The 27404-nt window shown below is 53.6% G+C and overlaps 1 protein-coding gene and 1 pseudogene across 1 annotated transcript in view; one reads left to right on the plus strand and one right to left on the minus strand.

Annotated features, from left to right (window-relative positions):
- Nucleotides 1–26213, plus strand: part of FGF18 (fibroblast growth factor 18) — a 36062-nt gene extending 9849 nt beyond the window's left edge. The window contains exons 3-5 of the mRNA XM_027520284.1: nt 5291–5471; nt 18140–18246; nt 25123–26213. Coding sequence (XP_027376085.1) covers nt 5291–5471; nt 18140–18246; nt 25123–25389 — 555 coding nt within the window. The 3' untranslated portion in view covers nt 25390–26213. The remainder of the gene's footprint in view (nt 1–5290; nt 5472–18139; nt 18247–25122) is intronic.
- Nucleotides 15505–15979, minus strand: LOC113879030 (annotated as a pseudogene).
- Nucleotides 26214–27404: the final 1191 nt, after the last annotated feature.

Below are 27404 nucleotides of genomic sequence, written 5' to 3' on the forward strand. Positions count from 1 at the left end.
CTGCTGAGCTCCCAGGGAGACCCGGAGAGGTGGACAGGTGCTGGGCCCTCCTCCACAGGAGGCTGAAGAAGTGTGATGAGGTACCTTGTCTTGAGGTCTTCTTAGCAAAGAGCCTGGAACAGAGGAGAGCTTAGCAATTGATGGCTTCAAAAACCTTCTCTTGGCACCCAGCTCATCTGGTTAGTAAGTGGTGGGCTGATTTTGGCTGCCAGGACCCCCTCATCCTAGCCGCAGTTGTATGGCAAACGTTTGCCAGGTGCAAAGGTGGAGATTCAGGGGTACACCAGGTAAACTGGACTGTGGGGACGATGAACAGTGCGTTATAGTAGTGCCCACAGGCTATAACCCAGCCTGAGGCCAGAGGAGAGGAAACCGGTACCTTCCAGAGGAGGTACCTGAGGGCAGGGGCCAGCCAGGCAGAGGGCACTGGGTGCCTTTTTTTTTTTTAACTTTTTATTTTGTATTGTAGACCCAGGTGGCACAGCGGTAGAGAATCTGCCTGCAATGCAGGAGACACAGGTTGGATCCATGGGTCGGGAAGATCCTCTGGAAAAGGAAATGGCAACCCCCTCTAGTATTCTTGCCTGGAGAATCCCATGGACAGAAGAGCCTGGTGGGCTACAGTCCATGGGATCGCGAAAGAGTCGGACACGACTGAGCGCACACACAAGGCTTTATCCAGGGCTTTTGTTTTGTGTTGGCGTGTATCTGATTGACAGCGCTGTGATAGTTTCGGGTGGACAGCAAAGGGACTCAGCCATGAAGGATCTGGCCCGTGCAAAGGCCTGCAGCCCCCAGAGGTCCCACCCAGGAAGCCCAGGGCGCTCCCCACCTTTCCAAACGGACGGACTCTGTCTCCATGTCGGAGGCCACCCGGTGACCTCCCTCGGGATTGACCTGGCCCCAGAGTGCGGTGCAAATGGTGGGAGCTGGGCAAGATGGATTGTCCCCACACCCTGGGAATGGCCCCCGCATAGCCTTGCTGACCCTGGGTCAGCCGGCCGCCTCTGCCCAGTGGGCCAGGAGGAAAATCGTTAACTGGAGGCTGCTTCCGGGCGGGACAGCGCCCCTCAGGGACCGGGGGTGAGGAGATTGGTTTGACCTCTGGTCAATAAGGTCTCCTGTGAGCAGGAGGAGATCTGGAGAAGAGGGGAGGAGGCCTGGCCCTGGGGGAGGGGACAGGGCCGGCCCACCTTGGAACGTCATTCCGCAGGCCCCTCAGGTGTGGGCCTCGGGGGCACACAAGCTCTGTCCTCCCTGAGCACCAGGGTGTCACAGGAAGCGGGTCCCAGGTATGAGAACTGGCTCTGAATGGGCTGGCCACTGAAGGTCGTGCAAGTGAATCGTGTGCACGCGTGGTGTGCCGGCGAACAGACCCTGTGCCCCTGGGCAGTGCAGTTCAGAGCAACCAACTCACGTTTTCTGAGCCTTGGTTTCCACATGTGCTAAATGGGGTGATAAGCATTCCCGTGTCCTGGGGCTGAAGGGACGATCAAAAGCACTGACGTCTTCCCAGACTGTCATCTGAGCAGCTCAAGTGCCTTGTCCCTAAGGACGTGAGAGTGTGACCTTCTTGTGTCTGCGGGGTTTCACCAAGAGCCTCTTGAAGGTATCCCTGGTATCCTCCCAGTAGTTTTTTATTCTAATATCTATTTCCTGGGCTATGCTGGGTCTTAGTTGTGGCACAGGTGATCTTTGGTCTTCACTGCAGCATATGGCATTTTTAGTTACGGCTTGTGGGGTCTAGTTCCCTGAGCAGGGATCAAACTCAGGCCTCCTGTATTGGGAACGTGAGTCTCAGCCACTAGGCCACCAGGGAGGCCCCCCTCAGTAATTATCTGTGCCTGCTGAGCACTTGACTCTGTACCAGGCAACTATTCATGGCAGCCCATGAGGTGGGTATCGTTGGCACCTCTCAGTAACTTGCCTGGGGACCCCTAGCTCAGGAGTGGCTAGCCCTGCGTTTTGAACCTGGGTCCTGCTCCCGACGGCACTGGTGGGGCAGGCGGGGCCCAGTAAGGGGGAGCTGAAAACAGCAGTCTGGGGACCGTACAACTTGGGGCTGCCTCTGCCAAGGCCTGCTCTGTGCCCGTGTTGGTCCAGCTTCAGAGCCTCAGTGTCCTCACGTGTCATGTGGGATAGTGTTTCCACCATGAGGAGGATAGTGAAGGTTAAATGACGTGGTTCAGCTGAAGTGCCTGCGAGGCTCAGGCTGGGGTGGGAGGACGCATACAGGTCAGCCAGGGCACAGAGACCTTGGCTTGGGCATGAGCAAGTAAGTGTGTTAGTCATTCAGTCGTGTCTGACTCTTTGCGACCCCATGGAATGTAGCCCACAGAACTCCTCTGTCCATGGAGTTCTCCAGGCAAGAATACTGGAGTGGGTAGCCATTCCCTTCTCCAGGCATCTTCCTGACTCAGCGATTGAACCCAGGTCTCCTGCATTGCAGACAAATTCTTTACCATCTGAGCCACCTGGGGAGCCTGGGCTGGGGTGTAGAAATAAGGAAAACACAGCTCCTGCCCTGAGGAGCTCCACAGCTGAGGACATGCTCATGCAGTCCTGACTCCAAGAGCTCTTCCATGGGCTGAATGGCGTCCTGCTCACATAGGAATGGGATCCTGAAAGCCTAGCATGCCTAGAACAAACCTGGAATGCTGTCTGGACTTCAAGAATTACTCAGCTTTCTGGTTAATGGGCTGGGACAGGCATACAATTATCAGGGCACAGGGAAATCTAGTGGCGCTGGTGGTAAAAAAAACCTGCCTGCCGATGCAGATGTAAGAGAATGTGAGCTTGATCCCTGGGTTGGCAACCCATTCCAGTATTCTTGCCCGGAGAATCCCGTGGACAGGGGAGCCTGATGGGCTACAGTTCATAGGGTCACAAAGAGTCGGACATGGCTGAAGTCACTTAGCACGCATGCACGGAAACCTCATTCAATGTTACGTGGGATGACAGGACCCCAGATCTTTTCAGTGTTAACTTGTTCATTCATTCATTCATTTGACAAATGTTTGAGTTTCTACTGTGCTGAGTGCTGGGGATATGGCAGCAAACAAGTCAGGGAGACAGACAAAAACCAGAGAAGTAGATGTCATGTCAGGTTGATGAATAGAAAGAAAAACGAAGCATGGTAGAAAGATGAAGAGCGGCTAAAGTGGGGGCTGCCCCAGAAGCAGTCACGGAAGTCCTGTCTCAGGCTGTGACATTTGAGCAGAGACTCCAGTGAATTAGAGGAACCAGAGGACAAAAATCTGGGCGAGAGCAGTGAAGCAGAGGGAAGAGCAAGTGCGAAGGCCCTGAGGCACCTGTTGGGTTTTCTGTGTGGAATGCTCAGAGGCAAACTCAGGCAGCCAGTGTAACTGGGGGGATGATGGAGGTGGAAAAGTGGTCAGGGGCTCATCTTGCAGGGCCTTGAGGCCACTATAGGGACCTTTATAAAAATGTGATGGGAAGGGACTTCCCTGGCAGCCCAGTGGTTAAGGCTTTGCCTTCCAAGGCAGAGGGTGAGCATTCCCTAGTTAGGGAGCTAAGATCCTCTATGCCTCATAGCCAAAAAAATAAAAACATAAAACAGAAGCAATATTATAACAAATTCAATGAAAGGCTTTTAAAAAATAGTCCAAAAAAAAAAAAATCTAAGCTTGATGGGAAGCCCTGGAGAGTTTAGGAGAGGATTACACAAGGTGATTGGATTTGCTGGGAGATGGACTTCAGGCGGGAGAGAGTGGAAGCAGAAAGCTGGTGAGGAGGTGGGTGCAAGTTGTTCAGGTCTCACCTGGACCACGTTCAAGAAAGGAAGACCAGAGAGACACTGTTGGCTCAGCCAGAGGTGGATTCCTGGAGAGTGTGGTCAGACGTGAACTAAACTTCTAGTTGTTGTTTAGTTGCTAAATCATGTCTGACTGTTTGCAACCCACTGGGCTCCTCTGTCTATCGTATTTCTCAGGCAAGAATTCTGGAGTGGGTGGCCATTTTCTCTTCCAGGAGATCTTCCCGACCCAGGGATCGAATGCATGTCTCCTGCATTGGCAGGAGCATTCTTTACCACTGAGCCACCAGGGAAGCCTATAAAAGTGGATGGATTTTTTATGTGTGTGTGTATGCATAGGCTATCTCTGCAAAGTATTAGTCGTTCAGTCTTGTCTGACTCTGTGACCCCATGGTCTGTCCATGGAATTCTCCAGGCAAGACTTCTGGAGTGGGTTGCCATTTGCTTCTCCTGGGGATCTTCCCGACCCAAGGATCAAACTGGGGTCTCCTGCATAGCAGGCAGATTCTATATCATCTGAGCTAACAGGGAAGCCCTAAACTTCTAGGGTACAGGGAATTTGATGGGAGATGCTAAGCAAAAGCTTCTCTACGGGGGGTTCGGGGTGTGGGCAAATGCTTGGTGGTAGGGCCAAGCATAAGGACCATTACAGTATGAAGAGGAGAACCCCTCCCGCATCAGCTCCTGGGGGGAGAAGTGGCAGTGGGGTGTAGCTCATTCATTCCCGGGAAGCCACTTGCCAGGTCTCTCTCCTTTCCCACTGAGGACCTAAACAGCAATGACATGCCCCTAATCCCTGTCCCATCTCTGTGGTCATTTTGGTACTTTTCTTTCCGTTGGCTCACTTTACCCTCACGGCCATCCTGGGTTGCAGTCAGGATGGGGGCTCTGCTCCACTCTTTTACTGGGGAGATATCTGAGGCAGAACAAACTGTGTTCTCAAGGTCACATGGGCAACTCTGGTCAATATTTCTTACTTTAATTTGGGGCTGTGGCAGAAAGAAAGCAAACTTTGCTTGCTGTCAAACAAATGTGTTTTCAAATAGACCTAGACCTGATTCTTAGGTTTGCAACTTCCTGGCTGGGCCACCTCGGACAACTTGCCTCAGCTCTCTGAGCCTCAGTTGCCCCATCTATGAAATGGGGGATAACAGGGCAACTGAGCTTCCCTGGTGGCTCAGCAATAAAGAATCCACCTGCCAACGTAGGAGACACAGGTTTGATTCCCTGGGTCAGGAAGATCCCCTGGAGAAGGAAATGGCAACCCACTCTACTATTCCTGCCTGGGAAATCCCATGGACAGAGGAGCCTGATGGATTATAGTCCTTGGGGTCGCAAACAGTCAGCCACGACGGAGCGACGGAGCAACGACAAACAGGGCAGTTATGAGCATGTGCTGGCGCTTGGCCCAGAGCTGCCATCACGGAGGCCCTCGCTCTCTGCTGTGAACTGGCTCCTGCACGCAGGGGGTCTGGGCTTCCAGGGTGGCTCACTGTCACCCCTTTCCCCGCCCAGGTGCTGGCGGCCGAGGAGAACGTGGACTTCCGCATCCACGTGGAGAACCAGACGCGGGCTCGGGACGATGTGAGCCGCAAGCAGCTGCGGCTGTACCAGCTCTACAGCCGGACCAGCGGGAAGCACATCCAGGTCCTGGGCCGCAGGATCAGTGCCCGCGGCGAGGACGGGGACAAGTATGGTAAGTGTCGGCCCCTTCCTGTCCCACTGTGTGCACATCCTTCCTGCTCGCCGAGACCTCAGGTTCGAATCCCAGCGCTCCCAGATCCTGGCTGTGTGGTCCTGCCCCCAGTGCTGAGTCTTTCTGGGCCTCAGTTTTCTCATCTGTGGAACAGGGATGCAGAAGCACATCCCTGAGAGCCTTGTTGGGAGTAGTAACTGAAGACATGAGTAAAGCCTACTCTTGCTGGTCAATGCCCCATAGATATGAGCTGTCATGGGTGACTGTGGCTTGCCTGGGGCTGGCGTCTAACAGGTTGCTGCTGCTCCCCAAGTGTCATTTCACCTGTCCACGTTCAGATGCTTGGGTGGGAGCCTCTGGGGAATGCTTTTTGGAGGTTTGTGGTGGTGATGGACATCGGCCTGGTGCAAGCGTGTGTGTGCATGAGTGCATATGTGTGTGAGAGTGTACGTATTTGCGTGGAGAGGTATGTGCGTGTGTGCTCTGTGGGCTCAAGTTTGCTCTCTTATGAAACATGGATGCTCATACCACCTGGGGCTGCCCTTGACCTGCCTTTGACCCTGGAACGACCCAGCTCCCCTGAGGTGTTCAGAAACCGTCACCTGCCCCAGGCTGCCTCTGCAGGGGGCCGGAAGGAGTGAAGCACCCCCACTCCCTTCCGTCCACAGGCCCCTAGCCCGCAGAGATCCTCAGCCGTGAGGGAGGCACCCAAGACTCCTCCCACCCGGCCCCTGAGCGAGTGCCGACCGCGCCCTCACCGCTTCCTACCTTCCTGGGCCTGGGTTCTGGAAGGTGTCCCAGGTCCCAGCCACGGGCCCGGGGGCTGTGGGCGGCCGCGCCTGCCAGCCTGGGCTGTTCTGAGACGAGGCTCTGCCTGCCCGCCGGTCCCTGCCCATTGCAGTCAAGACATGACAACAAGACTAATAATTTCTTGGATCTCTTTATCTTGGACACCATTTATTCTCCCTGTGCCCCGGGGCAGGACTGACCTCGTGGTGGGCCCGAGTCTGGCAGCTGCGCTGTCACTGGGGGCTGGGCTGGCCGGCCGGGCTGGGCCGTGCTGGGCTCCGGCTCCTCCAGGCCAGCTGCCTCCTCCCTCTCCTGCCCCATCGCTCGTTACTGCCTCGTCTCCCTCCTCTCTCTTCCCCCTGCTTCCTTTCTCGGTCTGGCTGCTTCTCCTTTCATCTGGCATCTCTGTCTCTTGAGTCCACCCCCTCCCCCTGGCTGCTCCTGTCCATCACTCTGTTTCCCCCATCCTCATCATCTCAGGCTCTCTCCCTGCTTCCCTCCCTCTGACCAGGGTCCTCGCCCTCCTCCCCACCTCTCCCAGGCCCTCTGCTGGCCGCCTCTCTGCAGCCTCGGCTCTCTGCTCCCCCCACTCTGTGGACGCCTGGCTGTGCTGGGCAGACCCAGGTGCTGGTTTTCCCTGGGATCTGCCGTCCAGTTGCTGCCAGGGAAGGGGCAGCTGGCTGGCTGGGGCCGGAGGGAGGTGTCCTCCTGGGGAGTCCCCGGAGTTCTCTCTGGCCCCTCCAGGCTGGGAGAGTACAGGGGGGTCAGACTCTGGTCTGAGCCATCTGTCCAGGCTCTGAGATCGGGGTCCGGAGCTCGGGAGGGAGAGGAGGTAGGCAATGGCTGGCCCCTCTCTCCAGAAGCCACTTGCCCTCTTGTTTCCTCTGCCTGAACCTGAGGCTCAGTGGTCTCACCAGTGTGGCCTGAGCATCTGTGGGGCTCAGCGGTCTCCCTTCTGTGCATTACAAGGGATGGACTCGCCTCGCCTCTTAAACATTCGTGTGCACCTGAATCGCTGAGAGGTCTTGTTGAAAGGCTCGTGTTGATGTGGAGGGTCTGGCCTGAACTCTGGGTGTCTGACAAGTAGCCTGGAGGTGCTGGGGGCCCACACCTGGTGTACACAGGGCCTTGCCCATCCTGGCTTCTCCTCCAGCTCCACAAAGTCTAGATTTAATGATTCTGTCAAGGAACATGTTTATCACTCCTGCAGTCTCCCAGCACCCAGGGCAGCAAGGGGCCTTGCTGGCCGCCGAGACTGCTCCATTTAAATGTCACATTAGTAACGCAGATGAGGGGCTGGGACCCCATCTGTGAGCCCTGAGAGAGGAAGTGAGACAATGGAGCCAATTGAGGCTTCCAATCTAGATAATCAATACAAATATTATTGGGAGGGTGATTTATGTGGCCAGGTCGAGGAGGAGGATGGGGCTACATTAGCCTGTCCTGCCTGTGGGGGAGGGGTAGCCAGTGGTCCTCAGTCAGGCCAGGCGGCCCAGGATGTCACAGAACCTGCTCTCTCCTCCTCAGGGCTCCGTCCAGCTGAAAGGATGGTGTCTTCTGAGACTTGCATTCATACACAGTTAGAATAGAGTCTGGGAGTTCCAGCAAACACCAATTATAAACAATCCCTATAAATGCGTGGAATCTGGGATCCCTGCAGACCCTCGGAATCTCAGATTGGAGTCTCTGAAACACTCAGAATCTCAGATTCGACGGCATCCTGAGGTGCTAGACCCCTTAGGCAGGTCAAGACGCTGGCCTCCCTTTGCGTGGACGCCTACCCCAGAGCTCTTGGGCAGCTTTACCGCAGTGAGCAGTCTTTGGTGAAATCCTCACAGATGAGCCGGGCTTCTACACCAGGCTGTTCTGCAGGAGGGTCTCCCCATGGCTCCCTGAAACTCTCCCAGAGCACCGGAGGCCCCAAGCGTGGCTGTTCCAGGAATGCGGAGCTTTCATAGCTTTGGGTTCCGCTCTGGAGGGAGAAGTATGTGGGCCGGGGGCTAGTGACATAGGTCATGTGGTGACGCCTGGCCAGCCAGGAACTGGGCAAGCGCCGTCCTGCCCACCTAGGGTTATTGTGTCAGTCCCAACCCTTCCTGCCTTTGGTCCTGGTCACCTCAGTCTGGCCAGTCGTCAGGAGACAGGACCCCTGGGTTCTAGTGGCAGCTCTGTCACTGAGCAGCCTCCAGTGCCCGGGGCAAGCATGTCTGGCTGGCTCTGGGCTGAGTTCCTTCACCAGCCAAGCAAAGATGAGAAGGCCCCGCTGCCTCCAAGGTCGATGCCCTTAAGCTGGAACGTGGAGGCGTCAAGGCACACTAGCTGCAGGAAGCAGGACTGCTGGGTCGTGCGACCTGAGACTTCGCAGAGGAGCACCCGGGGTCAGCTGAGCCAGCCCGCAGGGAAGGGTAGGAGCCTCAGCGTTGGTTACGGTGGTGTAGGAGCCACTCTGCTTCTGTAAGGCTTGTGGTTGCCTACTTTCATGTGATAAAGGTGGCTTTTCCACCTGATTAAGAAAAAACACCTCAAACGCCCAAGTTTTCTTTTTTAAAATTTGTTTTTAATTGGAGGTTAATTGCTTTACAATAGTGTGTTGGCATCTGCCATACATCACCACGAATCAGCCATAGGCTTTGCAGGAGACCGGACTCCCAGGACAGACAGTACTCAGAGCAGCCCTGAGAAGGCCTCTGGAGGGCCTGTGAAAGCCAGGGAGGTGGTCTTCTGAGAGGGTGAGCATGTGGACTCTGGAATCGGAGGGAACTGGAATCTCAGCGCCACCACTTAGGAGCTGGAGGCCTTAGGTGGGAGTTAGCCTTTCTGAGCCCATTTATTCTTTTATAAAATGGGGTTGTTGAAATGAAAGGGTATCTTCTGCTCAAAGATGTTACGATTATTTAAGCCAGAACACTCAGTATGGTTGTCTGGGGGCAGGGGGATGCCGTTGTGGGCTCGGGTGAAGGCTCCCCTCCGGGGAACGGTTCATGGGCTTCCGGAAGGGGTGCTGCCTCTCTCCCCTCAGTGGGCCCTGGCACGTCTGCTGCAGATAGAAGAGGCTCCCGCAGTGTGGCTCCAAGCAGCAGTGGGGGCTGGCCGTGCTCTGCTGGTTGTCTCAGGTGGAAGCGTATTTGGACCCTTCTGTTGGGTGCGGTCTGGTCTCTCGGTTCACACCTGGGTCCCTCCCTCACTCGGGTGGCAGTACGGCCGTGAGTGAGACTACCTGGTCTTAGCCTTCAACGAGCTCCAAAGCCCCTGCTCCTTCCTAGGGGCTGACTCTAAGAGCCGGGGCCTCTTGCTCTCTGTGTCCCTCGGGCCCTTCCCACCCCCTCCCTGCATTGCAGGGTGGCAGAGGACAGGGCATGGAGTTGGTACGCTGTGGATTGGCTCCAGCTTGGCAGGGATCAGTGCTTCCAGCTGTGTCACCGCTGCCCAGGGTCACGGGGACTCAGCCTGCTCAGCACGGGCTCTGCCCCACTGGGCAGCCTTCCTGAGTTCCCCTACTCCCCTCCAAGAATGTGAGCTCCTTGAAAGCAGTGACCTTTCTTCCTGTCCTCGTGTCTACTACATGGCCTGGCAGAAAGCAGGCCCCCTTTAAAGGTTCCTGGATGAGTGACTAAAATAATTACGGGGCAGCACAGAGCCCAGTCAGGGGCTGACATGCGTGACTCATCTGGGAAAGCAAGTGGGGTCTTGCAGGACTTTTGCCTAGTGGGTGATGGAAGTGGGCGGGGGCCCTCTGGTCCCCGTTTCCCTCCTCCTGGTACCTGCTGCAGGGCTGGGCTTGAGCGAGGAGCCAGGTCCTTTGGGCTGGCTGGTGTGGGCAAGGCAGCAGTGACCCCCTTCTCTCTGAGTTTGACACCTCATAGTCCATTCTCCATACTGTGGTCCAAAATGTGAGCCTCGGTCACTCATTCAAAGGTGGTCATGTTGTTTAGAAATCCACACCCTCAGCAGGAAGGCCTGACCTGGCTCCTCCCTGACCACAGGCTCCATCACCCCAGTCCTTGCTGGCTCCGCTCCAGCCCCAGCTTCCTGCTGCCCCTCGCATGTGCCACGTGTCTGCAGTTAAGGGCCTTTGCTGGGCCCTCAGCCTGGGGCTGCCCTTCTTCCAGATGTTCCCATGGCGTTTGCTCCCTCACCTCGTTCATTCAGTCGTCACCTTATCAGAGAATTCCTGTCTGTGTCCTCGTGTGCCTGTGTTTCTCTTCCTAGCACTTATTGCTGCCTGTGGTTCTGCTGCGTGTGTAGTTATTCGCTCTCCGTGTCTCCTGCTCCAGTGCACACTCTGAGGCCAGGTGGCTTCTGTCTACTGTCCTCACTGTATCCCTTGCGCAGTGAAACTGTGTTAGTCGCTCCGTCATGTCAGACTCTTTGCAACCCCATGGACTGTAGCCCGCCAGGCTCCTCTGTCCATGGGATTCTCCAGGCAAGAATACTGGAGTGGGTTGCCATTTCCTTCTCCAGGGGATCTTCCTGACCCAGGAATGGAAGCCACGTCTCCCACATTGCAGGCGGATGCTTTACCACAGACCCACCTGGGAAGCATCCCCCTTGCACACAGCCAACCACAAACCAGTGTGCAATACATGTTTGAGCCAGTGAGTGCATGGGTGACCCGTGAGCCTCCAGGAGTGTGGATGAGACCACTCCTCTGGGGCAAGCGCCTGGCACAGTGTAGGTACTTGGGGAATCGGTGGTCCCCTCATTCTCCTCTCCTGTCCTCCCTTCCAGCCAGCCTTGCATCTTGCAGCCAGGATACCATGAGCAACAGAACCAGCTTTTCTGAGAGATGTTCCCAGCTGGAAGGAGCATTAATATATCCGTCTAATACCCCTGCCCTCTGAGCTTATGTCCCACGACTTCTGTCCTCAGTGAGGAGTGGCCACCCACACCTTGGTGACTCTGCATCTCAACCAGCCACATGAGAGCTACAGCTAGGATTAAATATAGCTCCTGATCGATCCTATTGATTCTCTCCCTCTTCCTTTCTGGCAAACCCACATGGCCTGCGAGCCTCCTTGGGTGACTTTAGGAGAAGGGGAGCCATGGGCACCTTTGGAGAAAAACCATAACGTGTGTGCGTGTGTGCGCGCGTGTGTGTGTGTGAATAGCGATACTGAAACCTCTCCAGAGAGGAATCCTTCCTCCTGCCCCGCTTCTTTCCCTTCCCCTCCACCTGGTTCAGAGGGGAGGAAGGGGGTACTGGTTCAGTGTGACCTCCCAGCGCCTTCTGTGGCAAGGATGTTTCCTTGCCGGAGGGTGATTCCTGGAGAGGGGCCCGTGGCACCTGCCCTGGCACTGCAGCAGCCAGCGGCGGCGGGTCAACCTGTGCAGGCCCGGGGGCGCTGCTCTGCCCAGCCTCTCATCGGCTCCCGGCTCCCTGCTTGCTTTCTCAGGTCTTGGAGGTTTAACTCTGAAACCTGTGGGAGAGGGGGAAGGAAACCAAGTCTCCTGCCTGGTGTCCTCCAGTTACATTTTTCTGGGTCTCCTGTGTCCCTCTGTGTATGTCTCTCTGGATCTCTGTCTTTCCCTGCTGTTTCCAACCCTTCCAAACAAAAGGCTTCCAAAAGAGGTCCTGGATCGCCCGCAGGGAAGCCCAGCTGGGAAATCACTCTGGAATCAGTCAATCCATCCACCTACCAAAGTCACTTCTCATCTCTCTGCCGTCGCCAGCCTGCCTGGTGTCTGTCTGCTCTGCCTGAATCAGAATTTCTCTGTCTGTGTCAGACCAGCTCCGGAGTTACTCTGCCTGTGTTCAAATCCTGGTCCTACTGAATGACTTTGGCAAGTAACCTCTGAAGCTCTGCTCAGAGCCTCAGTTTCTTCATCAGTAAAATGGGTGTAATAGTTCCTACCTCATAAGGTTGTTGTGAGGATCTAATGAGACTTTCCATATTCAGACTCTAAGCACAGTGCCTGATGGATGGTAAATGCTCAAATAAGTATTAGCTTTTTAAAACCATCATTGTTACTCCATGCATTTCAACAAAACTGGGAGAAAAAGACAGCTTTTTGTTTTTTTTTTAATAGAAAGGGCTTTCTCTCCAGCTCCTTTTTATTCCACTTTCTCTTTTTCCTTTTCTGCGTTCCTATCTGGATGCTGGAGAAGGGATTGGGCTCTTCAAGCTCCTGGCCTGTATGGGCAGGCGCTGGGCTCCTGCTCTGAGCCGAGACTGACTCTGTGGCCTCCTCTGCAGGAGAGATCCCTCAGTCGCTTGGCTCCTGGCGCATACAGACTCTCCTTCTGGTCAGAATGAGGTCAGAAGCCATTTGCTGCCTCTCTGGCTGTGGCTTGAACCCAGACTTGGGTGCTCCTATGGGCCATCTCCCAGAATCAGCTAGAAGCTATCTTCCTCAGGGTGACTGCTGGTACCCTTCCCTGCCTCGAGGTCATTTGGAAATGGAGCTGCCGAGGGATGGGCCCCAACCTTTGGCCCTTTGGGCGTCTCGACCCACAGACTTCTGCCCCAGGAAGGTGAAGTCAAGGCAGAGACCCTCCTTGTTCGTTCACTAACTTCCCCAGGAAAGGGACTGCCATGGAGGAAAAGTTTGACCTAAGGGGGAGACAGGCTAAGACCCAGACTTCTAGGTTAGCCTGCCTGGGTTTTAACTCCACCACTGCGTGATCTTGGGGCTCCATTTTCTCACCTGTAAAATGGGGAAATAAAAAAAATAGTTCTAATCTCCTGGGATTGTCATAAGGACTGAGATAACGTGTATAGGGTAGAATGGTGACCAACATCTGATAGGCTGTAAATAAATATAAGTTACCGTTGCTTCCCAGAGGGGCAGTACTGAAAGGAAGTCATCTAGTCCTGGCCCAGAGAGGGATAGGACGTTCTCCCTTTGTCAGAATATCTGATAGTAACTCTGAGGCTGGGGGTGGGTTAGTGGGGGAGCTCAGAGTTCTAGTGAGAGGCAGGAGTAACACTGGTGGGGAGCAGAGTTGCTAAAGGCATTGATCGTGGGATCAGACACTGAATTTGAACTTCTACTCTGCTTTTACCAGCTGTATGCCCTTGAGCAAGTCTCTTTACCGCCCTGAATCTTGTTTGCTTTAACTTTTAAATGGCATTATGCATACTTGGGGCTTCCCTGGGGCCCAGATGGTAAAGAATCTGCTTGCACTGCACGGGACCTGAGATGTCACCTCCTTCCCTGGTCACACCACCCTCCCAGTCCAGCTCCTGCCATCCCCTGCTCCATTCTCCTCCAAGCTCTCCTCCAAGTGGTCTCCTCATATTTGCTACCTTTTCTGTGTCTGTCTCTGTCCACCAGAAGGTAAGCTCCATGAGGGCAGGCCCTTACCAGTCTCATCCACCACTGTGGTTTCCGGCACCTAGCCTACACTTGGCTTATGGTAAATGACCAATAAGTTAACTTTAGTAAGTATATAAAGGGCTTGATGAGGTAAGTATGAATAGTGTGTGAGAGTGTTAGTCACTCAGTCATGTCTGGCTTTTTGTGACCCCATGGACTGTAGCCTCCTCTCTGAGGAGGTGACATCTGAGTTGAGATGTCAATCTAGGAGATGAGGAGCCGCTGTGGGAAACTCTGGGCAAAGCGATCGCCAGGCAGAAGGCCCTGAGGCAGGAGTGTGCTGGGTGAGTCAGAGCAGGAGGAGCAAGGAGGCTTTTGTGGCTGGAGGACTGTGAGGGAGAGTGGGAGACGGGGGCGGACAGTAGCGGCCAGACCGGGTGCCTCTTAGGGGTCCCCTTGCAGAGTCTGGATTGTTAGTGAGGTGGCACAGTGGTGAAGAATCCGCCTGGCAATGCGAGAGACACGGTTTTGATCCCTGGGTCGGGAAGAGCCCCTGGAGGAGGAAATGACAATCCATTCTAGTATTCTTGCCTGGAAAATCCCATGGAGAGAGGAGCCTGGTGGGCTGCAGTCCCTGGGGCTGCATAGAGTGGGACACGACTGAGCACGCACGCATGGAGTTCCATAGGAGGCTTTAGCAGGGGAGAGGCACAGTTCTCTGTGCATTTTGTAAGTATCCTTCTGGCTGATCTGTAGAGGAGAGACTGCTGGGGGCAAGCGTAGCAGAGAGTGGAGGAGGGGATGCCAGGCTGGTGAGTGGCAAGATGATATCATTGATGCCTCCTGCCTGGCCTGGGACCGACCTGAGAATCAAACTGAGTGGAGACGAGTTTTCTGGCTCCTGAGAGGTGCGTCTTGTGGGCTTAGGTCTTGGGTCATGAGACGGGGAAGTGTGATGCTGAGGACCAGGCAGGCTCTGGGGCAAACCTGGTCTGGGTGGGTGGAGTCTCTCTTTCTCTTTTTCTGAGAACTGCTGCTGCTATTACTCCCCAAAGACTTTACATAATCTTGGCCCGGCTCCCTCCTCATTATGTCATGTGCTGAGTGGAGTCTAGGTCACTCCGTGGCTTGCTACGGTCGGGGAAGAACAGACTTCTGGCTCCCCAGGGCGCAGCGGCTGGTGCAGACCATCCCCTTGCTGGGGTGGGGGCAGCTGGGCTGGCGGGGGTGGGGTGCCGTCCAGCCCCAGCCCCAGGCCCCTGGATGGCTCACGCAGAGGCCAGGGCTTCCTCAGATGGGCTGTGGCTAATGAGAAGCGGGGGCTGTGTTTTAAGCCAAGTCTCCCTGGAGCTGGGGGCCCTCCTCTGGGACCCAGGCCCCAACAGGAAGAGAGCCAGCCAGACTGGATGTCAACCCGCCCCCACCCCCCCAACCTGGGAAGGGTTGCTTCTCTGAACCTCAGTTTCCTACCCTGTAAAAGGAGGATGAAGGTACCTAACCTTACGGGGGATGTGTGACTTTGGCAGGGTCACAGGGGAGTTGGATCCAGGGTGCAGAGGTGTTCTGAAGACAGGGCCCCAGGCTGGAGCCGGGAGAGGGCAGACAGAGTCCTCTCGGATGTGCTTGGGGCTGCCTGGCCTCAGCCCTGTGGCCTCACCCGCTTTTTATGATTTCCAATCCCTACCCCTCTCCAATCCCAGAGACAATCAGAACAGTCAGGCCCCACTCCTATTGCATAGGTAAGGAAACTAGGGGCTCAGATAGGTGTGTGGCTTACTCCAGGTCACCCCTCCAGGATGGTAAGGCTCTGTAAATCCCTGCCTAGGGCATTTTCTGATGCACTCACAGTGTGGGGTACCCGAGACCCTGGAGGATGCTGAGAAAGTTCAGGACAGAAGGCCTGCCTTGGGGAAGCAAGTTCTGCTTCCCCTCTGCCCTTTTATACATACCAGATTTCTTTCTTTCTTTTTTTTTTTTTAAGGAAGCATCAGAGTCCTCTGAGGCATTTTATTTGTATGTATTACATCCCTAGAAAAAGAATCCAAGGATTTTCCCTCCTGGATGTTTTCGTCTTGCTTCTTCATGGTCCATGATGCCAGCTGAGGTTGTCAGTACAATGAAACCAAACTGACGGGATGGAAGCAGGTTATTCTGCCATTTTTTCTAGATCTTTGAGTTGCACATCAAATCTAGGGCTGATCACTCCACACTTATTTAGCCTGCCTGTGAGGTTCACAACAATTTTCCCAGCCCTGTGATCATCAATGATTTCAAATTCGCCAATGTAACCATGCTTCATCATCACTGTTAGAAACCTGACGATGACTTTGGAGCACGGCCTAATAAGGACCTGGCGTTTGCCTCTCTTTTCGGCATTGTTGATACTCTTGAGAGCATCGGCCAGGACATTCATGCGCACCATTCTGGCGGCACGGAAAGATGGCGGAAAGAGCCATACCAGATTTCTTTTCCACTACTTTTTGGGGTTTTTTTTTGGGTAAATGGGTTTATTTTGCAGTTATCAAGAAACTTAAGGAACAGTTACTGAGTTTCTCCTACCCAGCCTCTGAGAACAGCATCATTTTATTTAACCCTCACGTTGGCTGTTAAAGATGAGGGGCAACCACCCCCATTTTACAGATAAAGAAACTGAGGCCCAGGGTCACACACTGGCAAGTGGAGCTAGGGAGTCCTATCCATACATGTGCATTTCAAAGCTCTCACCTTTCCCCTTACACACGCTGCCTTTGTCAGAAGCTCCTGGGGGTCGGGGACTCTCCTGACCCCTAACAACCCCCATCCCAGGTGGGGCCTGAGTTTGTGAGGAGATGCTGAAAGCAAGTCTCAGAAGTGCTGTGGTGATTGACCCTTGGTTCCCAGGGACTAAGCTAACAAGAGAGTTACAGGGAGTTTGGATTTAGGGAAGCAGGGAGCATGAAGGGTGTTCACTAATATTCTCAACTCAGTGTTTACTAGGGGTGGGGGAAGGTAGAGAGAAGAATGTGCCCCCACCTTTGTTCCTAGAATTACTAAATTCTTGTTAGATCTTTAAATTTTATGTAAATTCTTCTTTTTTTCCTTGGAAAGGTGGGTATCACATTTTAATTAGTAGTGGTGTCAAAGGAGGGCTAGATTAATTATTGGAAATCCTGAGTTCCAGATGGTTTTAATTTTCACAGCAGGGCACCAGGGTATATATTTAAAAATTTTTTTTATTAAAATCATACCTCTTGTATTTTAGGGGCACTGAGGTACACTGTTTGTGGCTCCAAGGATACTGTATTTAGAACTATGATTTTGTTATGGAGAAGCAAGCCCCTTGTCACTGAAATTAAAATTTTGTGGGTGAGGGAGGGGCAGGTGTTGGGAAGCAAAGGGTCAGGGGAGGGAGGGTGAGAATGGGGAGTCAGAGGCAAAGAAGGGGGATGGAGGTGGTAGGGAAATCCAGGCTCTGGGATTCAAATTCAGAGAGGGCATGTGACCTGCCAAAGTCACACAGCATCCTACCAGGGAGAAAATGTGAAGTGGCCAAGGGACAGGGAGGGGTCTTACAGTATGCCTAATCAAGAGACAGTCACCCTTCGGCCACTAGATGTTCTTGTTCAGTCAGGCTTTGGGGGTCAGCTCTGACTACCCCATCCAGGATCATCTGGACACCCCATGTTTTTGTGGAGTATGGGGATTTAACATGAGGTCTCCCATTCCAGACCAGAGGGTACTGGGTTCTGATTGGGACTTCCGGGCTCCTGAGAGTTAGTTATCCTTTAGCCTTGGTGGCCTTTTTTTTCCTATCCACACTGTGTGGCATGTGACATGTGGGATCTTAGTTCCCCAACCAGGGATTGAACCCGTAGCCCCCTCATTGGAAGCATGGAGTGTTAACCACCGAACCGCTAGGGAAGTCCCCAAGTCTTAATGGCTTTGACTGAGGAAAGTGAAATATTATATTGATAGCCTCCTTTCCCTGGGGCCTTGAATTACCCTTTCCAGACGTTTCCCCATTTCAAGTGGCCAGGGCACTCCCTCTCTCATATCCCCATCAGGAAGGGGACACCCAGATGTTTGCCCTGGAGGAAGGGGCTTCTGACCTAAATTTTGGAGGAAGTAGCTTAGCATTCCACAAGGCAAGACGCATGTGTATGTATTGTGTGTGTGTGTGTGTGTGTGTGTGTATGTGCGCGCGCGCACGTGCACATTGTAATGCCTGTGTGAGCTCATAGGCATCTGAATGTCTGACCCTTCAGTCCAGAGACTGCTCTTCTTTGGGGTTATTTGTGTGGTTGTGTGTCCTGAATTGGGGAAGGGAATTGAGGGGCAGGGGAAGGTGGGTGATGAGGGCAGGAGAAGTCACACTGGTATTTAGCACCAGGAGCGATCTGGGTCCCCAGTGGAGTCCAGAGAGTCCAGAGGTTGGGAACAGGTGTCAGAGAGCCTTTCTCCCTGCCTGAGGGGCACATGCTCCAGAGAGACCTGTGGGAAGCACCCCCCGCCCCCACACTTGATTCTGGGGGCAGTGGGAGGTCCAAGGGCAAGGTCAGGGTCAGGGGTCATGTTGCTGAGTCTTCAGGCCGGCCACTGCCCCTGGTAAAAAATGTGTCTTGTTCTCCTTCTGCCTTTCGAAGCCCAGCTCCTAGTTGAGACAGATACCTTCGGTAGTCAAGTCCGGATCAAGGGCAAGGAGACGGAGTTCTACCTGTGTATGAACCGGAAAGGCAAGCTTGTGGGGAAGGTAAGTGGTGGTCTGGGACTTGGGTGGGTCCCCCAGCAACCCAGGGCAGCTGGAGCAGTGCCTCCTGGGCCCCATCAGCCCTAAACGGGAAAGAGGTCCCATGAATGTGTATGTGTGTGTGAGACAGAGATTCCCATTGTGAGATCTCTTCATCACCCCCACTTCTCTGTCCCCTCACCTGTAGCCTGCCAGATTGCGGCTGTGACTTTGGGGAGCACATGGGGCCCCGATCTCTCCTAGTGGACGTGGAGCTCTGGCTTGCTTGGCAGTGGGAGAGCCCCCAGGGGGTCTGAGGCTCCCAGTCTGAATGTACCTGACGTCTGGCAGCAGGGAACCAGCGGGCCAGGGCCTGGGGCTGCAGCGCTGTTTTAATAATCACAGGGGGTTTATGACTCCCCACAGCCACACCTCTGGAACCCAGCAGCCTCTTCGGCCTTGTGATTCTAGCATTTCAGAAAGGTTTTATTACTTTGGAACAGGCATGTAACATATTAGGGCGGGGGTAGGATATGGGTGGGGTGGACCCACGTGCCAGGGATTCTGAGCCTCCACTGATGCTGCATTTTGATGCTGCTGCCCCTTTTGGCCGGAGTGTCCTTGTTTGTGAAGTTCACACACTTGCTTCCTTTGGGTGCTCCTGTGGAAGGTGTTACAGGCAGTAGCTCTATAGTGGATTCATGCTCCAAGTTCCCTTCTCTCTGCAAGGACCCTACTCACCCCCTGTCCAACTTGTATAATGAGGGGGTGGCTTCTGCTGGCCAGTTGGAGTGGAGGGTAGAGGGTAGACCCAGATTCCAAAGAGGATGGCTTCTTCTCCTTGAGGCAAGGCCCTCTGTGACGACCTGCATTTATTACACCTTGTTAGGGTGGGGGAAGGAAGCATGACTTCAGTTTCTGTTTAAGCCATGGCTTTGACTCCCAGAATCCCCCAATTCTTATCCCTCTTCCCCCCTCCCCTCCATATCCTGGGGAGAGGATGACAGGCCAGAGACCTGAGCCAGGAGAGTGTCTCTGATTATTTGTTAATAACAAGGGTACCAATAGCCTCTGTTAATTGAGCACCTACTTTCTGCCAGGCACTAAGCAAAAAATGCTTCAAAATAATACCATAAGGTGGGTCGGGGAAGAACAGACTTCCACCATTCCCATTTCATAGATGAAAAAGCTGAGGCTTGGCCGTGTCCGGGCACTCTTCCCAGGTCACGGGCTAGAGCTTGGCGGGCTTCAAAGCCCAATTTAGAAGGCAAGGATTCCAGCTGGAGCTTCTCAAAGAGCAACAGAATAGTAATCCGTAGCGCGCCCCGGGATGCCTAGGAGTGGTTTTAATTAGTGATTCACTTTCCGCGGACTCACTCACCGCGTCTGTCCGCGGCCGGCCGGCCGGCCAGCGAGGGGTCCGGGGCAGGGGCGGCAGGCGGGCCGGGCGCCGGGTCCCCTGGCCTGGCTGTGCGTTTCCTGCGGCGGCGCGGCCAGCCCCGCGTCGGGCGCTTTGTTCTCCTGCCCGCCTGGGCCGCCTCCCAGGCCGAACCTGCTTGCAGTTGTGGGCTCGCCTTTCTCCCCTCACCCCCCTTTTTTCCCCTGTTTAAAGGAGGGGCCGTGCCCAGTGCCCGCGTGCCCCTCCCTCCCCGTCTGCGTGGTTCCCGGCATCTTGACCCCAGGAGGGCCGTCCTGGGGTCAAAAGAACAGCCCCGTCCCCTCGGGCCGCTGCCCGCCGCCCGCCCGCCCGCCCGCCGGCTGGCCGCTGAGTCACCGCTTCCACAGGAGCCGGCTCCGATTTCCTGCCCCCTCGCCCTCTCTCCCGTCATTAATATTGGGGACGGTTCAGCTGGCGGCGAGGCCCGCCCCGCGCTCCACTTCCCTCCACCCTTGCTACAGGCAAGGTGCCCCTCCACCTTACTGCAGGGTCCCCCCCACCCCCACCCCCAAGTTTCCCCTCCCGGCTCCCGGGCTGGCCACGGAGGCTCCACGGGCGTCCGGCTACCCATCCACCTATCCCGACTCGGCCGGGTGGGTCCCCCTGTTGGCCCCTACCCAGCCCAGCGCCCACTCTCTGGGTCCTGCAGTTGGGAGCCCCGGGTCCTTGGCTGGCAGTTCTGTCACAGGTCGGCAGCCGATCAGACCTGGGGTTACTCTTGATGGCTGGTCTGTGTCTGGTCCTGCCCTAACTCCTGCCTCTGTTCTGCCCTCGTACCTTCTCCAGAATAGTGCTCCTCCGCTGCCTCAGGCTCCACCTCCAGGCCTTTCCCCTCTGCCCACTCTCAGCTTTTTCTAAAGCTCGCCCCTCCTCTCCACCGGCAGCTTAACCAGAACCAGTCCTCAGGCCCTCACCTTCTACCCAAGAAAGGCTACACTCCTTGGAGAGAGCCTGCCTGCCCTCGTGTTGCTATGTCCCAGACACACGGCACTGCCAGCCTCCACTCCTTGGATGCGGCCTTCAGGCTGTGTGCATGCGGTTCCCTCTGCCAGGACACCCTTTCCCTCGACCATCCACCGAGTCTTGGCTCCTCCCTTCATGATCTCTGGCTTCCCTGACTGCCCAGTCAGCACACCCACCCTGGAGCCCACGGCTACTCACACAGCCCTCTCTCTGCAGTCTGCTCACCTGGGTTGACACTGGCTGTTTTCCTGCTTGCATCCCCCACCAGGCTAATGGCTCTGAGGGCCAATTCTGGATCCATCCATCATGCTTCTTATACCTGCTCAAAGGATACCAAAGAAACAGAAATGTGGTGCTTACCTTTTGAGAATTGACTCAACCTACAGCCAGAATTAGCCACATCAGGCCTGGGAATCTTAAGTGCTGTGACCACACTGAGCCTCAGTGTCCTCTCCTGTAAAATGGGAAGATAATCCTGACACTGAGTAGGCACTTACTTGTTAAACATGAGCTACATTCCCCTTGAAAGTCAGGTTCTTCACCTGTGGGAACCCTTGACCTCAGTTCAGGCTCTGGCTCCTTTGGCTCAACAGGATAGCTTACTTGGATGGCTTTGACCCTGGGTGTCAATCTTCTACGTATCTGGCCACAGCTGGACACATCACTGAACCCCCAAGAGAGCCTCTGCCGATGCTCCAGACCCTTGGCCTTGCTCCTCTCTGCTGCATCGTACTGATCGCATGCCAGAGCTCTTCTCCCAAGCCCCTGAGAGAGAAGAAGCCCCCTTGTCCTTGCCACCTCTCTGGACCCCACCTCCACCTGACCCAGGAGATAGTACTTCCTTTCATTCCATAAAGGAGTTGTTGAATGTCAAGCACTGTGTGCTAAGCAGTTGTTCCCCATCTCTGGAGATTCAACCCAGGTGGATTTTTCTCATCTGTCTCCTCCTGTGTGATCATTGGTGTGTCCCCTTTGGGGCAACATGGGGCCCCAAACCCATTCAGAGCAGGGGGTCCCTTGTACACTGCATGTTTATGAAGATTGCTTTGGTTGAATGTGACTGAAACCTAATTCAAAATGCCTTTAAGCAAAAGTCTTGTTTTTTTTTTTTTTTGTCTAGGTCACTAAAAACATCCAGGGGGTAGTTCTGATTTCAAGGAAGACTAGATCTAGGGGCCAAGTGATGTCATCAGGATTCAGTCTTCAGATCAAACAGAAGGAATAGGACTCCAGTTTGGAAAGAAGGAGGTTGGAGGTGGTAGATTTCCAGAGATGATCAAATTCTACTAAATCACCAAGGTTCTGGGATGGGCTGTTCCGTTACTCTCTAAATATTGGTGATCTGCTTTGCCTGAACCAATTGAGTCAGCATTTTGGGGGGGTGAGGCCCATGCACATGTGTTTTTTAAAAAATCTCTGCAGGCCATAAGCAGGGTCATAGAGGTGGTGAGGAGAAAGGCAAGGGTCAGGCTCCAGGGTGGCCTACCTGTGAGCTTCTTATCCACTGAGTCTGAGTTCAGGTGGGAACTCGTGATGGTTCCTATGGCTCCTCCCAAGGGCTCCTGACCTCTGGGGTGTCAGAACCTCAGCCTGAACCCCAGATCCTCAACCCAGGCAAGAGCATATGTGCCAGGCCCTGTGCTGGCCCTTGAACCTCCAATCACTGCTTCCTGAGCATGGCAGCTCTGTGGTCCTGGGGGACCTGAGGTGTTTTGATGGGCAGCACCCACTCTTCCATACCCTTTCTCCCATGGGCCTGTCTGGGATTAGACAGCAGAGAAGTGAGCTGCAGTGGCAAGTGCAGCTTCAAATCCTGGCTTTGCCGCCTAACAGCTCCATGATCTGGGGAAAGCCATTCTTGTGTATTTGAATTGTTTTCTCCTACCAGGTAGAGTCTCCCTTGGCAAGTTAAGAGGATTAAATGAGACAGTGGATGTGGAAATATGTGGGCTCTAGTTGGCAATCAGTAAATGCTGAATGAATGAGTAAATGGATGAGTAGGGACACCAAGGTGGGCAGGCTGAGAGCTTGGGCCCTCACTGTTCTCAGCACATCTCCCAGGAGGGGCCTCTCACAACTCACAGCTGCCTCTGGGACATTCGTAAGGGATCCAGGAGGCAGAGTCCATTTTCTTTTGGAGGAAAACCAATTAATGTGTCACTCCCTCCATCTGTGTCCCAGCAGAACTCTCATCCATTTAACCACAAATTCTCCGGGTGCCCCTGTCCTGAGCTAAGACCTATGTCGAAGCCATGAGAGCAAGCGAGAAGCAGTCTTGACCTCCTGAAGCTCCTGGGCTGATGAGGAGCAGGCAGATACAGAACTACTCTGTTGGGCAGGCAGGAGAAGGAGTGGGTGTGGAGGGGATTCAGAAGATGGAGTATGTGAGTTGAATAAAGCATGCTGCTAAATGGGAGAAAGGAATGGCAACCCTCTCCAGTATTCTTGCCTGGAAAATCCCATGGACAGAGCAGCCTGGTAGGCTACATGGGGTCGCAAAGAGTTGGACACAACTGAGCAACGAACACACACAATGCTCAAACGGAGTCTTGAAGGAAGAGGAGGAAAAACCCTGGGAGCTAGACGGCAGTCAGGGAAGGCTTCCTGGAGGAGGTGGTTACTGAACTGACTCTTGAATGTTGAAAGCAGTTTTCTAGGCAGATATTCTAAGATGGGGAACCAGCCATGGTATAGGCTTTATTCAGTTTTCTCTGACTGTTCCATCAAAACCATCCAAGGGACCTGGACTCAAGTTGGATAGGCAGCTTCTAGAATTATCCATGGGGAGCCCAGAGCCCACTCCTTTTTATCTCCCTTGCACATATGCCCCAGCTTCCCTCACAATAGGCCCTCTCTGCTCACTCAACCCATAATGTCCTCTGGGTCCTGCGTGCTTCTCCCAGGCCCACCCCCTGTATACTCTGCAGCCTCCTCGAAAGATCTCTCCTCCAGAGAATGTTTTCTTACCCTGCCTGTCCCTTTCTGCAAAGTTCAGCACTTTGTCTGCAGGGCCCAAGCTTGCCCTCCGCTCAAAGGTGAACGTTCCTGGAAGCTCCAGCCCGTTTTCCACTTCAAACAAAAGGCTGGAACTTGCACCTCAGTCTCCACACACAGCCAGACCGCTGGGCTTCCAACTTGGCTGGGCACCCGTCTGTAACGAGGAGTGGGCCCGGCCTAAATTTGGAGATGTTAGTTGGAAACTCGAGTGCTGCTAATTCAGGCCTTCCAACTCTGTGTGTTTCCCACTCTGCCACACCGAGCAATTCGGCTTTTTCAAGGAGGAGATTCAAAGTCCGCTTTCCACCACCTTTTGTTCAGATCCAAGGAGGGAGGTCAGACCTTCGGAACCACCTGCTCTTCAGAAATAATGTGAAAAGTTCCTACTGTGTGCCTGGCTCATTTATAAGCATCATTCCTCATAACATCTCTATGACGCAGGAGTCATTTTCCGTGTTTGGTCCAGGCAAGGAATCCAAAGTTTAGAGAATGAAATTAACTAGCCTGAGGTCACATAAGGAAGTGTGAGTTGATTCAGCGTCTGACTATGAATCTAGTGCTCCTTGCCTGGCATAGTGTCCCAGGGAGTTCACCGGGGACCCTAAAATCTTAGAACCATGGGTATAGGCTTTGAAGTTTGGTCATGCCAAAGCCCTTATTTTCAGAGGCTTCCACCCCTCTTCACAACAAACATTAAGATGTACCACATTAAATGTAATTTATGTTTAACTCTGTAACAGTGGAGTTGAATGGCTGTTGAGTAGGCAGTTAACTTGGTCCCCGGTTTTGTGCACATGAGTTGGGACTTCTTTCTGTTGCATGTGATAGAACACAGTCTCAACTGTTTTAAAGGAAATGAGATATTATTGGCCCACATAACAGTGAGGTAACTTGAGCTTCAGATATAGCTGGGTAGGTCCAAAAACTGAAAGATGTGAGGAGGACTTGGTTTCTTTCATTCTCTTCCTCTTGGCTTTCTTCCTCCAAGCTGACCTTGTTGTCAGGCAGCATTTCCCCTCATGGGGGTACAGTGACTGCCTTTGCTTCAGCCTTACCTATTTCCCGAGTTTAAACTGGCCTATGTTTGGGGGGATTATTTATAACAGGATCTTGAGGGCTGCTGATTGGATGACTCAGGCCACGTGCTGTGCTCTGCACCAATCACAGGAAATTATATTTTGATTGGTCAGATCTGAATCTTTTGTTCTAGTAGAGCTGAGGTGGAAGCCCCTGGCTCCATCGTGGGAGTGGAAAAGAAAGGGATCCCTGAATGGTAATGGGAGGCTGGTACCTAATTGGTGAGCAGGGAAGGATGCAGGGGCCGCCAAGTCAAGTCCACTCTAGGGATCCGGGGAGTGAAACTGCTGAGGCCAATGCCTGGGGCCAGGCCCTTTCTACTTTGCCGTCTCAAGCCTTGGCCCCCGTCCCTGACTTCTCAACACAGCTCTGCCCCTTGCATCTGCCCTTCCTCTCTCACCTGCTCCTTCCCTCTCTTCCTGCAGCCTGATGGCACCAGCAAAGAGTGTGTGTTCATTGAGAAGGTCCTGGAGAACAACTACACAGCCCTGATGTCGGCCAAGTACTCCGGCTGGTACGTGGGCTTCACCAAGAAGGGGCGGCCGCGGAAGGGCCCCAAGACCCGCGAGAACCAGCAGGATGTGCACTTCATGAAACGCTACCCCAAGGGACAGGCCGAACTGCAGAAGCCCTTCAAGTACACCACGGTGACCAAGCGGTCCCGGCGGATCCGCCCCACGCACCCCGGCTAGGCGGCCCTGCCGCGCCCCCCCAGGCCGCCCCAGCCCACACTCACACTCACGGAGAACTGCAATCAGAGGAATATTTTTACATGAAAAATAAGGAAGAATTTCTATTTTTGTACATTGTGTTTAAGAGAAGACAAAAACTGAACCAAAATTCTTGGGGGAAGGGGAGCGATAAGGATTTTATTGTTGACTTGAAACCCGCTGACAAAAGACTCACGCCAAGGGACTGTTGTCAATGCACAGGTGCTTGTGTCTCTCTAGGAACAGACAACTCGAAACTCGTCCCCAGAGGAGGACTTGAATGAGGAAAACGACACTCTGAGAAACCAAAGTCCTTTTTCCCAAAGGTTCTTAAAGCAAAAAAAAAAAAAAAAAAAAGGCAAAAACACAAAAAAGAAAAACAAAGAGAAAGTAGTGTTCCCCCCACCCAGCCAACTCCCCCTCTTTCCCAATCCCCTGTCCCTGCCCCAGAGTCCAACAAAAATCGCTCTCTGGTTTGCAGTCATTTATTTATTGTCCGCTGCAAGCTGCCCTGAGACACCGCGCAGGGAAGGCGTGCCCCTCAGAATTCTCGGCGCCTCGACTTTCGACGACAGACGGCCTCGTCCAATCACGGTGACCCTGCATTACTCACAGTTCTGGAGGATGCTGCTATCGACCTTCCGTGACTCACGTGACCTAGTACACCAATGAATAAGGGAATATTTTAAAACCAGCTATATTATATATATTATATATATATAAGCTATTTATTTCACCTCTCTGTATATTGCAGTTTCATGAACCAAGTATTACTGCCTCAACAATTAAAAACAATTGACAAATTATTTAAAAAATCAAGAGGCGAGTGGTGGCCGGGGGCAGGGCTCAGGTGCCCTTCCATGTTTGTTCTTGGTCTGAGGTCGTTGGGCTGAGAGCTGGGGCCTCGCTCATTCATTTATCATTCATTCATTCCACACGGCCGTGCTCCAGGCACTGGTCTAAGCACTGAGGATGCAGCCTTAAACAAAGCAGATGGTAACCCTTGCTTCCAGAAAGATTACATTCTAGTGAGTCATGATTCAGTGGTTGACTCAGTCATACGTTCACATACATGTGCTCTCACGCACATTTATGTCCCAAGGGTATTCAAGGCCTTGTTGTTGTTCAGGCACTAAGTCATGTTGGACTCTTTGCGACCCATGGACTGCAGCATGCCAGACTTCCCTGTCCTTCCCTGTCTCCCAGAGTTTGTGCAAACTCATGACCATTGAATTGGTGATGCCATTCAACCATCTCATCCTCTGTCACCCCCTTCTCCTCCTGCCCTCAATCTTCCCCAGCATCAGGGTCTTTTTTCAAGGCCCTGGGGATTTATAAAAAAACATAAAAAAATCACAGCCTGCTGGGAACTTCACTTACAGTAATTCTCTTGATAGCAATGATTCATTGCTTCATGCATTGATTAATTAATTGAATCACTGATTCAACATATATTTATTAAACCCTTACTAAGTGCCAGCCACTCTTAGGTACTGAGAATTCATCAAAACAGATCAAAAAAAAAAAAAATCATGAATATGCAGTAAGGCTTATTGATTGAGTCATTTGGGGAGCTGACCCCTGGGTTGTGCCAGGCACAGACTGAACAAGGCACGGGTGGTCCCCACTCTCCTTTCGGTGGTGGAGGGGGTCTGATGCCCAGGTTGGGAGGGGACCTGGTGTTTCTTCCGCAGACCCTCAGGGGCTGGAGCATGAGGAGTGTGTCTGGCCTAAGAAACCTCTGGGGACTTTGGCTTCAAGGTCTTTTTTTCCCAGGGCCTGCCCTAGGGTTTGGGGGAGAGGTCGCCTTGGTCCTGGGGTGGAAAGTGGATTGGGCTTCAGGTTGACTGAGGGTCTCTTCTAGGGTCCTGCTGCTGTCACCTGCCTCGGTTGAAAATGCCCCTTGCCAGGAACGGCCAGAAGAGGTCCCCAGTGAGGCCCTACGGAGAGGGCAGGGGCAGGGGCAGGGGGTGAGGTGGGTGCGGGCAGCAGCATCT

This window comes from Bos indicus x Bos taurus, chromosome 20 (assembly GCF_003369695.1).
Source record: "Bos indicus x Bos taurus breed Angus x Brahman F1 hybrid chromosome 20, Bos_hybrid_MaternalHap_v2.0, whole genome shotgun sequence".
NCBI lineage: Eukaryota > Metazoa > Chordata > Mammalia > Artiodactyla > Bovidae > Bos > Bos indicus x Bos taurus.